We start from the raw sequence: 17,156 nt of genomic DNA on the forward strand, positions 1-17,156 counted from the left end.
TTCATACATTCGGACGAATACCGAATTTCCTTTTTTTGCAACCTTCGGTGCATCCCTAATAGAAACATACTATAATATATAACATAATACGATTACAGCATAACAGTGTTATGAGAGTTTTTGTTGTCTTTTTGTGTTTGTTTCTGGAAGCTGGGAAGGAACATGTCCCATACACTACACTCTGTACAAATGAATCTTCCATGGGTATTGTGTATATAATGTAACGATAGTCTAGCAGCACCTGCTGGTGGGATGACCCAATGACTTACCCAAATACTTATTTCCCCCGCTGTATATAGGACAGCAGAACATGTCTGTGACATCAACCTACATTTTCTGACAAATTTGCTCAACCCTCCCCACTCCACACCTTCCCCCACTCCACACCTACTCGCACTCCACACCTTCCCGCACTATTTGTTACTGACCCACTTATGGCAGCAGAGATGGTCGTCATGGTTCTGTGACCCGTCTGTTAGCCTACATATGTTCCCATGTTCCCATGCCGTTGTCACAGAGGACATAACACGTCTCTCTGTCTTACATTGACATTGTATGTTTTAGAGAACTGTTATCAATTCCATTTTACGTCACGTTCATTTATGCAGGGACGTAAGGAAGTATATTTTCCAGACCTGGGCATTGTACGGCCCGCGGGCCAAATACGTCCCACCAGATGATTCTGACCGCCCGCGAAAGATTACATGATAATTAAAAAATACATTTAAAAAAAAAAAAATTATCTCATGGGTGGACTAAAACCGCATAGTTTTTATTTTGAAGCCAATTTATTCTCACAGTGCACGCAATCGTGCACGTGAAATGCATGTGATTGACAACCTGTCTTCCTTCCGTGTCACCCCTGAACTGTCTACCTTCCGTGTCACCCCTGAACTGTCTACCTTCCTTGTCACCCCTGAAAAATGCGAAAATGTCGGCTTATGCCAAAAAGAGGAAAGTGGATGCCGAACGCAGAACTTTCAAACAAATATGGACTACTAATTTTTATATTAGTATAAAACGTGCGACTTCAAGCTTACGGAGGAGCTGGCAGCAATCCGGCCAATGAAAGGAACCACAACGGGGAGTGATCTGTTCACCGAGGTAAACGCATGCATGGACAAACTGGGACTCGAATGGGACAGACTGGCAGGTGTCACTACGGATGGATGTCCGAATTTGACAGGGAAAAATGTTGGGCTTTTGAAAAGAATGCAAGATAAAGTGAGTGAACTCAACGCAGAGCAGAAATGGGTGTTTATACATTGTAATATTCATCAGCAAGCGTTGTGCAAGTCAGTGCTAAAACTTAGCCATGTGGTTGATGTTGTTACTACAACAGTTAATTTCATCAGAGCGCGAGCATTAAATCACAGGCAGTTTGTTTCACTATTGGAGGAGCAAGAGAGCGAACATGGTGATGTCAGGTACCACACAGCTGTCAGATGGCTCAGCCTGGGCAAAGTGCTAAAAAGGTTTTGGGTTCTGAAATCAGAGATAAAGGAGTTTTGTGAGATGAAAGGCAAAACCATCCCAGAGCTGTCTGATAAGGACTGGATGGCAGATTTATCATTTGCTGTTGATGTGACTGCAATGATGAATGAACTGAACACACAACTGCAGGGCAAGGGCCTTTTTGTTCATGAAATGCATAGCCATGTGAAAGCCTTCATGACAAAGTTGCAATTCATTTCAAGGCAACTAGGCAGCAACAATCTCGAACACATGAAAACCCTGAAAGAAGTCAAACCATCAGCTGATCACCGGCACAGGTACTCATCCATGTTAGGAGCACTGCATGATGAATTTTCAAGGCGTTTTCAAGATGTCAAAAAGGTTGTGGATGAAATGCAGCTGTTTTCCTCTCCCTTTACCTGCAGTGTTGAAATTCTATTTGAATAAATGATATTTTTGAAAGCTAACCTCACCTTTTAATTGCCAAATAATAACATACACTCTTACCAGCGGTCAAAACAATGCCATTTACTGCTTTTTATATAGAAATAAAATGTATATTATGCATAATTGAGTTCGGAATTTTGGCCCGGCCCTCCAAAATATTTTCAGTTGCTCATTTGGCCCCCTGGGAAAAATAATTGCCCACCCCTGCACTAGATGCTTTATGGACTATAATGATAAATGCATGTGCACACGGACAACATTATTATTTTTTTACCATTATATTATTGTATTGCTCAATTGTATCTTGCCAAATGTTTTCCATTTCCATGAATTTTACTCTCTTGTACTTGTAATGGGATGTAATAAACTTTTGGCACACATGGCAATAAAAAATCATGAATCTTGAATTATTATTATTATTATTATTATTATTATTATTATTTAGCTATTTAAACGTGTCAGCCCTGCAATTTTGGTTAGCTGACAACCCCACTGACAGATGACAGGTAGGTAATGACAGGTAGTGTAATGGGGAAGTGGTTGTCTTGAGGGTGTGGTTGTCTTGAGGGAGTGATTAGGGTGGAGTTAACCAGCTATTGTTCCCACCCATTACCTCTGTGAAAAACGTCTCTGAAGACTTTGAGGCTGGATATCTCAGTACAGTGGTTCAGGGGGTATCAACATTCAAATATCCATGACTTCTTCAACTTGTTTCAGATTTCAATATATGACATATCATTTTAAAGCTTACAATCTACCCTTTCATAATCTGGAAAAAACAGAAAAAAGATTTTTGCCCTACTTGCGGACTTTTTAACCATGCCCTGTCACATATGCGCTCTGCGCTGCGGGCTACATTTGATTATGTAATAATAACGAACGGATATTTATAATATTGTATTGTATTTTTTGTATATAATGTTGTTGTATAATGTTTTTTCTGAGTGGGGCAGTCCCACTCATAGTTTTCATTTTATTGGACTGATATAGTGAAGACAGACAGGAAAGTAAGGAGAAGAAGGGCCGACGTGTGCACGACCACGGTGCTAGACCACTGGACCACCTCAGGCCACCAGTATATTGATAATTGATAATACGATATTGATAATGTATTTCGCTGCTGCTGCGCGATCTATAGAACCTGAGCGGGACGTGTGTGATCAGTCTCGCGCGCCTGTCTCATTCCAGCGAGGCAACTCGTGTTCCAAATACAGCTGTGGGCTATGCGCGATGCAAAACAGCTGTGTTTGTATCACAAAATGTACATTTGACATTTGAAGTATTTGTATATGTCAGATGGATATTTGTACTACTTTTCCAAATGCCGGAAGGCCCTAGATTCCTCTGTTGCTCCCTTTCATTTATCAGTTTATCTTTGACCAACAGATTATTTATGAATCATCACAGATAGAAACACGCAGAGCATGTATTTGACAAATAAACGTGTAGGCTAAGAACTAGTTTCTAAAGTGAGTTACTATCACTTTGTGTAATGGTTGATGCATGGGGGAGGGTCATCTTATTCTCAATGATCGCTTTTTGATCGTTTCCGACCAACAAACAAAGGATGCCAATTCATCCAGCCCTTCAAACCATCCCCCCACACCTGAATGCCAATTCATGGGGGAGCCAAGCGGGTTTCAAAGCGTACAAGCTTACAGCAGTCACCGGGGCTGATAGGCTGATGTTACGGCCAGCCATTCCATATAATCACATATAACAACCCCTGTGAGCAGTTGCAGGGGCTGACAGGCTGACGTTACAGGCGAATTTCACGACAAATAAACAGACTTTATCACTGTGAAACTATGATGACACAATATGTGTTACTATTATTTTTTAATAATGATAATCAACTTTCATTCATTAGTAAAGCTCCCGCAGTCTCAATCAATCTCCTCTCCATATACAGTATATCATTTAATTTGTTCCATAGTTCTTTTTCAGCTGACTCAAGCTTCATATCAGATTTCCCTGCTTCTCTGCGCATAGGAAATTGATAATGTATTTTGCTGTCCGGCTAGCCCAACCCAAGTAACAAAAGAAAAACAGTTAACTAACTGTACACAGTAGCAACAACACAACGTATAAGAACAGCATGTGCTATGCGATTGTTTTAGAAAGTCTTTAAAAAGGCAATACGACGACACAGAACATACTAGCTAATGTTCAGCTGACTCAAGCTTCATATCAGATTTCCCCGCTTCTCTGCGCATAGGAAATTGATAATGTATTTTGCTGCCACAGAAAGTTGATCAGTCGTGTGAAATGACGTGCGTTGTGCATTGAATGACACTATTTACAGCGCTGTAAATTTTCAAATAATGCAATAGGATGTATATATGAATTTACAGAAACACATCATCATGAATGGAAACACGCAAGAGCGTGTATTTGACAAATAAAGTGTGCGTGTGTTGTGGTGACCACCTCATAAATACACACCACCCAGGCAGGAGAGAGAGAGTTGGGGGCAGCCAAGCGGGTTTCAAACACGGCTCTCCCGCTTATTAAGCTTACAGCAGTCGCGGGGCTGACAGGCTGATGTTACGGCCGGCGTGAAGTTCACAACAAATAAACACGACAGGCTTGTGCATCTCTGTGAAGCTCATAATTATAATAACACAATATTGCAATATTTATTACTATTATTTTTTATATTATAATAATCAACCATCATTGTTAGTAGCCTAATGAAAACTCCCGCAGTCCCGATCAATCTCCTCTCCACTTTACCGTGCAGGTACGCGCTCCTGTGAGATCATTCAAGTTTCAAGTTTATTTGTCATTATACCAAATACAATTATATAATGTAATCAAAATAAAAAGAATGAACATATTCAGCCATTCCATATAATCACATATAACAACCCCTCTGAGCAGTTGCAGGGGCTGACAGGCTGACGTTACCGGCGAATTTCACGACAAATAAACAGACTTTATCACTTTGAAGCTCATAACTATGATAACACAATATTGCAATATTTATTACTATTCTTTTTTAATAATGATAATCGACTTTCATTCATTAGCAAAGCTCCCGCAGTCTCAATCAATCTCCTCTCCATATACTGTATATCATTTAATTTGTTCCATAGTTCGTTTTCAGCTGACTCAAGCTTCATATCAGATTTCCCCGCTTCTCTGCGCATAGGAAATTGATAATGTATTTTGCTGTCCGGCTAGCCCAACCCAAGTAACAAAAGAAAAACAGTTAACTAACTGTACACAGTAGCAACAACACAACTTATAAGAACAGCATGTGCTATGCGATTGTATTAGAAAGTCTTTAAAAGGGCAATACGACGACACAGAACATACTAGCTAATGTTAGCTAGCTAACGCGGCTAACCCAACACAAACAAACAAAGGAGTGTAGGTGTAAGAGCAAATTATTCAATAATGGCAGCCTGTTTCGTTTCAAGATGTATAAGAAAAGATATTTAATATTCTTCTGCAGAAGGAGGAAGTTTACAGGTTCGTCAGACGCATCTGAACGATTCAAAGTTCCTCATAAAAGTCCAGCTCATTCATTACGTCTCAGTATTTATGTATTCAGGTACCCCTAGGTAAGGAGTCCGCCCTAGGGTGAGGTTTAGACCAATCATGAGCAAGGGGTGTGGGTTTGTACATGGATGAAGATGATGGGGGATGAAGGTTAAGGGGGAATCGGCCCCCACTTTCTCCTAGACACACAAAGGTGGAAAAAGCACACAAAGGCTATAACTGGTTTAGTCTGGTCCTAGAGTACTGGGTCTGGGGAACACAAAAGGTCCAAAACTGTTATAGGTGGCTTAGTTCATTCAGATGCAGGTCAGAAGTGAAAGAGAGCAATCAGGTCATTGTAATCATTTAAATGTGTCTGTTGTCTAGCCAATGTCAAGCTTCAAGTAGAGAAACTGGTTTCATTGTGTGACAACAGGAAATCATTTTCTATAGCTTGCTGTAGATATTCAATTTAAGATGATGGAGTTTGAATCTTAAATGTAGCTTATTACATATAATAATTGTCTCTCACAGTAGGCTACTTACCCAAAAGCAGAAAGTGTTGTGGTATGTTGATCCCGTGAAATCCGTATGTTGTCCTAGTAAAGTTTCGTTTCTTGGGGACTTTCTTTGTGCCTTCAGTCATTACTGAACAATTCATTGAGCTAAGCAGTCTTCATCGATGTACAAACTCGAAATACATTCTCAATGAAAACATTGAAAGACGGCGCCCTTTGTGTCCCTCCCCCTTGATCAAGCTTTACAGCCAATCACACCCAAGTGAAAGCATACATACGTTATTTCAGCCACCCCCCAAGCGCGTCGGAAAAAGCATGAGAAACAAGCCTATTTTGTTGATAGATTATACTTATTTAATGAACGTAAAACTGTTCGGAAAAATAACGAGTGGGTACTTCAAAGCTTCAAGTTGAATGTTAGCTAAAAAAAACGAAAATCTGACTTTTAGGTCAGAAATAGTTTGAAGACTGATTTGACGTATTTCTGTTTTGACCCAGGTAACTCCAAATACACTAAGCTGACACATATATATGAATTTACAGAAACACATCATCATGAATGGAAACACGCAAGAGCGTGTATTTGACAAATAAAGTGTGCGTGTGTTGTGGTGACCACCTCGTAAATACACACCACCCAGGCAGGAGAGAGAGAGTTGGGGGCAGCCAAGCGGGTTTCAAACACCGCTCTCCCGCTTACTAAGCTTACAGCAGTCGCCGGGGCCGACAAATACACACGACAGGCTTGTGCATCTCTGTGGAGCTCATAATTATAATAACACAATATTGCAATATTTATTACTAATAATCAACCATCATTCGTTAGTAGCCTAATGAAAACTCCCGCAGTCCCGATCAATCTCCTTTCCACTTTACCGTGCAGGTACACGCTCCTGTGAGATCATTCAAGTTTCTAGTTTATTTGTCATTATACCAAATACAATTATATAATGAATCAAAATAAAAAGAATGAACATATTCAGCCATTACATATAATCACATATAACAACCCCTGTGAGCAGTTGCAGGGGCTGACAGGCTGATGTTACCGGCGAATTTCACGACAAATTAACAGACTTTATCACTGTGAAGCTCATAATTATGATAACACAATATTGCAATATTTATTACTATTCTTTTTTAATGATAATCAACTTTCATTCGTTAGTAAAGCTCCCGCAGTCACAATCTCCTCTCCATATATATAATTTAATTTGTTCCATAGTTCGTTTTCAGCTGAACTTCATGCATTTTTAGAGGTAGTGAGCTTGTCTCTTGTCTCTTCTTGTGTGACATCGCCATCCAGCGATCTTTGTGCGTCAGTTCACACTCCCCCATTGTGAAGAGTGGTCGTGTGATTCGACACCTCGTCGCGCTAAAAGTAGGTGAAAAAAACGTCGCGCTCGCAGTGTTAAGCCCCTTTTTAGATGAAGTCGATCCTTACCTCTCAGGCTAACTTCAAATATATATACAGTATATTCACATAATCAATGTGTGTGTTTGTCAACCCTGTTACTGACATATCAATTACTGTTTGAAAAGGTTTTAAATCCATATTTAGAAAAAATCAGGGGCCTCATTTATTTAGAAAGTACTTTGGATCAAATTTGATTTTACCCGTGTCATACGTAGAAAACGTCAAAGTAGTGATTTATAAAATGTCAACCTGAGTCAATTTGACCGTGGAAACGATCGCAGCTCTACGTCAGGTATTGACTTGACGTACGCACCAGGGTTTCCGTTAGAAAAAATTGCCGCCGGACATCGTGTCCGGGAAGATTTCGATTTACCGGACAAACGTGATATATTCCGGTCATCATATTAAAATATAAAAAAAAAAAAAAAAATCTAATATAGCTGTTTGTCGCGGTGATTACTGTTGTGTAGCGGCCTATATATGCCATTTAATGTCTATTTCTCATCCGATACGATTAGATGCGAGCTATATAATATATAATAATATAACATGATTCGCATGCGCGCTATGCCATTATGTCCAGCGCTGAACGGGCGCCTCACTGGGAACTGAACAGACAGCATCGATCAATGAACAGACTCCACATTACGTTAACTGAAGTTTGTTAAATTGTTTGGGATTAATGTGAGTTTTCTATTTTCTCTTTCCAGTTTTACCCTTTTTTTTATCAATAAAACAACGTCATTTCTATAACCAGGTCTCGCTGGTTGGGAAGGCATTTCGTTTAGCTGCCTGTCAAATCATACTTAATCGGACTCGGGAGTATGTCAATGAGGAGAACATAACTGTTTATTGAGAAACAATAGGCAGGCTGGGATACGTATATAAAGAAATACCACAATGTCTAGATGTATAACATTTTATTGAACAGTGCAAGCATGTAGGCTTCTGGCGTGACATCGTACCCCTAACGTTCTTAGGGCTTGTTTGAAAAGCTTAGACTGAAAGTTAGTGCCCTGGTCAGATTGTATAACAAGAGGAAGACCGAATGTGGAAAAAAACGTTGTTAAAGCTTTCACCACTGAGCTGGCTGATATGTTACGCAACGGAACAGCTTCGGGAAAACGAGTAGCAGCGCACATAATAGTAAGCAAATACTGACTTCCACTTTTAGTCCTAGGCAAAGGTCCAACACAATCAATTATTACACGTTCAAATGGCTCCCCTATAGCAGGAATGGGATGCAATGGTGCGGGTGGAATGGATTGATTAGGCTTACCCGCCATCTGACAAGTATGGCAACAGCGGCAGTGCTTGGCAACATCCGCCTTCAGTCCGGGCCAAAAGAAATGTTTCAATATCAGCTGATAAGTTTTAGTTATACCTAAATGTCCTGACCACTGGCTCTCATGTGCTACAGATAACACCTGTTGTCTATAACCCACAGGCACAACCACTTGTTTTACAGTATTCCACTCACAACCATTTGCATTAGGAGGAGACCATTACGCATTAATATCCCATCGTTAAGGAAATAAACTACGTTGCCCCCTATTTCAGATTCCTCACTAGCTGCATGTAAAAACATTTGTTTAATGACTGATCAGCTACTTGAGCGACACGCAATCGCTCGCCGGTTACAGGCAGAGATAGGCTGTCAGCGGATGGTATGGTAGGACTCGGGGAGGATGGTAACTCTACCACTTTCTCCCTGGGAGAAGCTGAAACAATCGGGTTCTCATCCCTTTCAGAAAAGGCTTGCATAATCACACTATCACAGAGAGAAACATCGCTATCCTCCTCTCTGCCTCGACTCGATTGTGCACGAGTTATAGCGCACACCGGAAACAACCGCTGTTTCGCATAGGCAGCCTACACATTAGGAGTCATCATCATGCCGGTGTCAAATCATATCATAATAAAATAAATACATAGCCTATATATTCGTCTTTTTTAAAATAGAAGGAATCAGAATGTGAACTTTAGCGAATTGTATTCAAATTGTGCTTAGAGGGAATTATTTTCACCGGACATTTATGTCCGACGAGTTTTCAATTACCGGACTTCAACAACTTTTACCGGACAAAGTCCGGGAATTACCGGTTAACGGAAACCCTGGTACGCACATTACCTACTGGTTATGCAGAGTTATTACAGGCATGTGAGCCGCACTCGAACAACACAGCCGAGAAAATGAGTCAAATTCAAGATTTAAAGGGAACTGATTATTGTATTTCAGTCTTCCTTTATATGCCATTAGGCTATTGTAGGGTGTAATCATTCTAAATTGAGGCTTGATAAAGGCAAGATTCATTGTGATTCCCGAGGATTCCTCTGTATTTTAGCATTATAAGCCCTGTTATACAGTTATTTACCATCATATGGGTCCATATCAACATTTTGACATATACAATGGATCTGGATGGGCATACAGAAAATCCTTCAATGTCCCACATGTATTTATCATAATATTTTTCAATATAAAACGGAAGTATGATATGGCATATATACAGTATATGGTACATGGCAGTCCCACGCGCCCGTCCCGGTCCAGTTCTGATTCCAATTTAATGCATGCAATGATTAAAGTAGATCTATAGACTCGTTTTCAAAGACGGGAAGCTCACCGAGTGGTCACTGGTTTCCGCACCCCGCTATGACAGGGCGTAAATACAAAGCTCATTCACCTGCGTTTAATTTCAAGTATATTTGGTATTTATAGAACGACAGACGCACACAATTTTAAACAAGCGCAGCCCGTTTTATAAATAATGCTTACGTCCGTTTAACATTTTTTGCTTACGTGCAAGTCAAAGATGACGTTCAAGTACTTTTTTTATAAATGAGGCCCCGATATACTATTAAAGATAAAATCCCCCCCTGTTACAGTAAGTATGTTTGTAATGTTAGAATATTGAGGAGTTTACTTTTTTCCATGAATTAATATGCTCATTTCCAATTGACACTTTCAAAGCATCTTCTGTTTTAAGAGAGTTATGAACAATACAAAATAATAATAATTTAAAAAAATAATAATACCCCAATTTATTTGAGTGGATTACTGGTCTCTTTTACTTAACATATAACATGAGTTGATTTTACATTTGTCTTTATATTAGAATATTATACAAGTAACAGGGCTGACACCTCAGTAACAGGGTTGACAACAGTTTTAGTATGGAAGAGGTTTTAGCGTAGAATATGATGAAAAAATGATGATGATACAGATGTAAACCAGTTGTTGCATTCAAAATTCACAATTAAATGATCTATTGAACATGTTTGGCCTTAACAGAATAAACAAAAGCCTAATCTGCTGTGCCCGCTCAAACACAATCTGTGGTACCCCCCATTAATAACGTAGTAAGTAATGATTCACGGTTATGTGAGGGAAAAAGCTCCATACAGCACCTTTAACTCTCCTTTGATCTAGATATAATCAATGTGGAGATGAGAGAGAGAGAGAGAGAGAGAGAGAGAGAGAGAGAGTAACACAGATCCACACACCCCTCTCCTCTCCCCCTCCACCACGGTCCCCCCAGGTTGCGTCTCATTATCCGTCCCCTTCATTAACCTAATGTAATGAAGTGCTCAGATGGCCTCCCTCCATTAACCCTGTGTTAACTGTCCCATCCCTCTACGTGCCTTCACCCCAGACGTCACGGCCCAGCTGGGTTTGCATCAACTTGCTGTTGACCTCTGACCCCTGGGCGTCGTCCCCAGACACTGGGGGCTTGAGCCCTGAATGTTTTCTGAACAGCCCCGGATTTTTTTTTTTTTTTTTTTTTTTTTTTTAAGTCAATCAAAAACCCAGAGAAATAAGGACAGACCTTTTTTGTCTTTGGAATCGATATCATCTTTTATTTGTTTTTCAATCATTCTCTTTCGTATTTAAGTGTGTCTGTGTCAATTTACCCCTTAGATTGAAAGAGAGTTGTCCGTTTGAGAAAATAAATTGCAACAACCTCTCTCTCTGTCTCTCTTTCTCTCTCTCTCGCTCCTTTTCACTCTCACCCACTCACACAGACATGGCCAAAAATATTGGACTATGTTGTACTTCTGTCAGATAATACATCACTTCTCCCAGACAAGTATTGCAATTACAAATGCTTTGGTATCCACATGTTTATTTATTTTGTTTGCAATGGAACAACAAAAAAAGGCCAAATCTGATATGATTGTAACTCCCTTCCTCTCTAACTGTCATATGTGTTCGAAGCACAACATTAAATAGATGGAGACTGAAGTGGAAATGATGAAATCTCTAGTTTAGAGAAGGTGAAATGGAGAGTAAGAAAGCTTTCTTTTCCTCTTTCTGAGAGCTGACCTTTCTAAGCTCTCAGCCATGCCATGTGGAGTATGGGGAGGTGTCCAGATGATCTTTGGGGAAATTGAAAGAGAGGATAGCGTCCCCCCCCAACCCCATCTGGTTCACCCTGTTGAGTGGGGTATTTGTGTGTGTGTGTGTGTGTGTGTGTGTGTGTGTGTGTGTGTGTGTGTGTGTGTGTGTGTGTGTGTTGGGATACATTTCCTGTCAATAAAAGGTTGTCTGGTGTAACTCTTTGTTGGCGTGATTAACTTTGATTGACATGTCCTCTGGCAGGTTTCAATTTCCACTCGTCAGCCGTGCGTACATGACCCTCCATGCTGATCTGGTGTCAGGGAGGCAACACAGATAAACAGTTGTATTTCTGTTGACCAGGGCTCAGAACAGGGCCCGTGTTCACACACATTCCCCCAATATGTGACACAGTACACATACACAAACTCGCACTTACACACAGACCCATGCACATGTACTATAGAAACAATCATACCACCATAGTTTCACACAAACACACACACACACACACACACTCCTCACATGGGCTCTCCTACCACAGCTACGCAGACGACACTCAAGTCTTCCTGTCCTTCCCCCCGTCTGATCTACACGTGGCAACTCGTATCTCTGTATGTCTCGCTGGCATTTCAACATGGATGGCTGACCACCATCTCAAGCTCAATCTTAACAAGACCGAGCTCCTCTTCATCCCCGGGAAAGTCTGCCCTCTCCAAGACTTCTCTATCACAGTGGAGAACTCTACTGTAACCCCCTCCCTGACAGCCAAGAACCTTGGAGTGATCCTGGACAACCGACTATCCTGTGCGGAGAACATTGCAGCAACGGCTCGCTCCTGCAGATTCTTCCTCTACAACATCAGAAGGATACGACCATTCCTCACCAGAGAGGCAGCGCAACTCTTGACCCAGGCACTGGTCATCTCCCGCCTGGATTACTGCAAAGTACTCCTGGCTGGGCTCCCCGCCTCCGCCATTAGACCTCTGCAGCTCATCCAGAATGCTGCTGCCCGGCTGGTATTCAACCTCCCCAAATACTCTAATGTCACCCCTCTCCTTCGCACCCTGCACTGGCTCCCGATAGCAGCTCGCATCAGATTCAAGACCCTGGCGCTTGCATACCAGGCAGCTAAAGGGACAGCCCCTGCCTACCTGAAGGAAATGGTAACCCCCCAAACTCCAGCCTGCTCACTCCGCTCCTCCACCTCGGCTGGCCGACTCCCCCCACCACCTCTACACAGCAGTCGTGCTGCCCGATCACGTCTCTTCACAACACTGGCTCCCCGCTGGTGGAGTGAGCTCCCCACGGCTGTCAGAACGGCAGTCACTACCCATCTTCCGTCATAGACTGAAGACCCATCTCTTCAGGTTACACCTTAACTGCTCCTCCTGAGACATCTTCTGCCCCTCTACTGTGTCCCTAAGAACTTCTATTGCCCCCTTGTACTGTTTCTCTGTTTCTCCAGTGTAAAAAAAACAACAACAACAACTAGGTTTTAGAAGAAGGTGATAGGAGAAGGTTTTTCCTTCTATCAATGGCCCCGGGCCTGAGCTGGATTACTCTTCCTGCTATGAATGGTGGACTGATGATTCGCATTGCTGCCTGACGCACCTCCTCCGGTGCCCATGGATCAGCTGCAGGGTCGTCACATACACACACACACACACACACACACACACACACACACACACACACATACACACACATACACACACACACACACACACACACACTAAACAGCAACAGGTGGTCAGCCTGCTATGCTCCAGGGACTTTTAGCTCTACTGTTAACCTCCATCTGCTGTGTTAGCTGCTGTTAAACCTCCATCTGCTGTGTTAGCTGCTGTTAGCATCTGTGTCTAAACACCCCTGGCCTGAACAACGTGTCTAGCAGCGTGGTCGTTGTGTGTCTGTGGCCGTCCGCTTCGCTCTGTTCCTGTTGTCATGTGCATGCGGTAGTATTTATGATGTTTTATTTGATGTGACCTTTATTTATCCCAAGGCAGTCTCGCAAATGAAGGTTTTATTAAATAATTGAAATGTATTCATTACCATACTCTTATGATGTGTAAATGATGTTCTTCTAACTGGACCCTGGATTTGGCATAGATTATTTTTTCTTATGATTACTGATGGATAGATGATTCACTTAGAAAGATATATATATATATATATATATATATATATATATATATATATATATATATATATATATATATATATATATATATTGTAAATCGATTTGCATGAAGGCTTCGGTTAAATGTAAAAAAAATACATATTCAATTAAATCAAGTATCCAACAGGCAACCATCGGACCTCTAGCTGGCTGCCTGTTTGCCATGTTAATGCAAGTTGATAGACATACCTATTTTTTTACACTTCTTTATTTATCTATCTATCACACTTTCAAAATATCAAGTTATCTATCACACAATCAAACTATCTATCTATCTATCTAACTATCACACTTTCAAAATATCAAATTATGTATCTATTACACAATCAAACTATCTATCTATCTATATCTTAAAAGTGGGAACTAATATTTCCTAAAAGACACTTGACGGAACTGTCGTTCGGGATGTAGTTTCCGCCTGTGAGACATTTTTGTTGCACGTATTACCTAAACCAGCCTGTAAACTTGGTCGCTACCAGGTTTGTTCAGAAGGATTGGTTGCATAGCAACCAAGCAGCAAATAATTTGAGCCACATTGATCGGATTTAATCAGCGTTGTAGGAACAGGGCCCTGGCTAAGTAAATGTTAGAGGGATACAATTATTCTTTACTTTCTTTGCTTTCTCCATCACTCTACCCCCCCTCTCTATCTCTCCCCCCCTATCATGTAGGATGTATGATGTGGGCGGTCAGAGGACCGAGAGGAGGAAGTGGATTGGCTGTTTTGAGGACGTTAGGGCAGTGCTGTTTGTGGTGTCACTCAGCGGCTACGACATGACCCTGGTGGAGGACCCCTCCATGGTGAGATCAACCAATCACATCAACAGTTGATACTCATGCAACATTCAGAACAGACTAAACCTCTTCACAGCTTGGACCTCCACTAATAAGTAGTATTCTGTATCTGTTGGGAACTTTGCCAAACAATTATATAGTATTGCAAAAGCTGTAACTAGGGAAAAAATGCTATGAAGCTCTCTTTTGATCGTCCAAGTGATTTCATTAAAGCTACAGATGAATGTTTCTATCTGATGTCACAGGCGGTATATTCAACTGCTGTTTCCTCTTTCCCCTTCTCAGAACCGCCTTCAGGAGAGCCTGAAGTTATTCTCCTCTATCTGCAATAACATCTTCTTCAGGAGTACCTCAATGGTAAGACATGAGTAATCTAATGAGAGTTCTCTCAATGGGAAGGCATGAATAATCGAACCAGGAGTACCCCAATGGTAAGACATGAGTATTGGACCAGGAGTTAAGGCCGATTTAAAGTTCTGCGTCGAATTTACGCACGTCTACGCCGTAGCCTACGTAAGGGGTCTCCAGGTTTATAGTTCTACGTTCTACGCGGACCGCGTCGCGTTGGTCGGTGTACTCATAGCGGCATAGAAAAATATGCTTTTCTTATTCTATCTCGTTAACGGTACATGACTATGACTCCATTCAAAGTTCAGTGTGTTCAGCATGCTATTCTGGTCATTGAGAATTTTAGTTTGGAATTCTAACCCATTGTGACGCGGAGATATTCGGCCGTAAGTGACGGGTCCCCCCCCCCCCCACTGCTGCTCGCAGCACCGCTTCCTGGTTGACGACTCCCGTTGACAGCGGGGGGAGAGACAAGTTCTACCCGGGACTTCGCTCCGCGCTGTGTCGATCGTGATAGGAGTGTCGTATCGACACCATTCAAATGGTTTCGGATTCCCTGTCCTCTCCCCTATCCGGACACGTTTGAATTGTTATCCTAACCTACGGTAAACCACAGTTATTTACCCGCAAAGGGTGCCTCCGGGCACCGTCTTTGCCCGTGAATAACACCGGCTATGAAGGTGGTAGAAACACAAGACTGCTTTGCTAACTTCACCATCGGTATACGGTCATTTTGAGCCCTTAACCACCGCGCTGACACCCCGAGAAGTTATGCTTTGAACCGCAAACTCAATGAACCGGGAGTTCACCCGCTGCTGCCTGTACAACCGCGTCCTGCTCGATGAAACTCCCGTTGACAGCGGGGGGGAGAGAAAAGTTCTACCCGGGAATTCGCTCCTAGCTCTGTCGACCGTGATAGGAGTGTCGTATCGACACCATTCAAATGGTTTCAGATTCCCTGTCCTCTCCCCTATCCGGACACGTTTGAATTGTTATCCTAACCCACGGTAAACCACAGTTATTAACCCGCAAAGGGTGCCTCCAGGTTGTGCCTGACGCTTCCATAGGGCGCTCTACTCAAAGCGGCATAATAGCGTATTTTCTTTTGTTATGCTTGTTGTAAATAAAAGTTCTATGATGCATTGAAATGACATACGATGATAATACGATGGTTAACATAACTTTTCTAATCTTTATTAATAAGTAATTACAGAAAAAGTAAATGACATTTCTGTCATGGCTTCCGCATTTTGGCCGACGAGAGAGTCGGAATCTTGTCGGAATCATGTGCTACCAAGCGGACCAATCACAGAGCTTACGGTTGCGTAGAAACTGACGCGTACTTACATTTTTGGAGATGTGCGCGTCAACCCTCTCCGTAGGCAACGCAAGGCCACGCGGGCCACGCATATCCTACGGCGTAGATTTTACGCATAAGTTTAAATCGGCCTTTAGGGTGAGGAGAGGGTGAGGAGAGGGTGAGGAGAGGGTGAGGAGAAGGTGAGGAGAAGGTGAGGAGAAGGTGAGGATGAGGATGAGGAGAGGAGAAGGTGAGGAGAGGGAGGAGAGGAGGAGAGGAGAAGGTGAGGAGTCGAGTGGGAGAGGGAGAGGAGAAGGTGAGGAGAGGGTGAGGAGAGGGAGAGGAGAGGGTGAGGAGAGGGGAGGGTGAGAAGGTGAGGAGAGGGAGAGGAGAGGGTGAGGAGAAGGAGAGGATGAGGAGAGGGTGATAAGAAGGTGAGGAGAGGGTGAAGAGAAGATGAGGAGAAGGTGAGGAGAAGGTGAAGAGAGGGAGAGGAGGAGAGGGTGAGGAGAGGGTGAGGAGAAGGTGAGGAGAGGGAGAGGAGGAGAGGGTGAGGAGAGGAAAAGGTGAAGAGAGGAGAGGGTGAGGAGAGGTAATCAAGTTATCAAGAGATCTGGTGAGACATCAGTCGTAGGCTACCATAGTGGTCAGAAGTTGTACCTCAAGACAATCACAATCACAGTCCAGGAGTATGATGTCACGGAGACTCAAAACGCCCCTCAAAACCAGAGAGACGCAAGTTAAATAGAGGGAAAGGAATGGCGAATAAATGAATAGATAATGTGAATATTTTCATGAATCTTTCATGAGGTTAATCTCGGAGTCTTAGAAGTGGTATGTGATGAGACTTCTTGAGTCTGTGTGTGTCT

The 17,156-nt window shown here is 42.2% G+C and overlaps 1 protein-coding gene across 1 annotated transcript in view; it reads left to right on the plus strand.

Annotated features, from left to right (window-relative positions):
* Positions 1-17,156, plus strand: part of gnav1 (guanine nucleotide binding protein (G protein) alpha v1) — a gene marked incomplete at both ends in the record, with an annotated part of 123,792 nt that overhangs the window by 97,629 nt on the left and 9,007 nt on the right. Inside the window, 2 exons of the mRNA XM_080524042.1 lie at positions 14,516-14,645; positions 14,925-14,996. Coding sequence (XP_080380168.1) covers positions 14,516-14,645; positions 14,925-14,996 — 202 coding nt within the window. The remainder of the gene's footprint in view (positions 1-14,515; positions 14,646-14,924; positions 14,997-17,156) is intronic.

Source organism: Nansenia antarctica (assembly GCF_963989245.1).
Source record: "Nansenia antarctica genome assembly, chromosome: 2".
NCBI lineage: Eukaryota > Metazoa > Chordata > Actinopteri > Argentiniformes > Microstomatidae > Nansenia > Nansenia antarctica.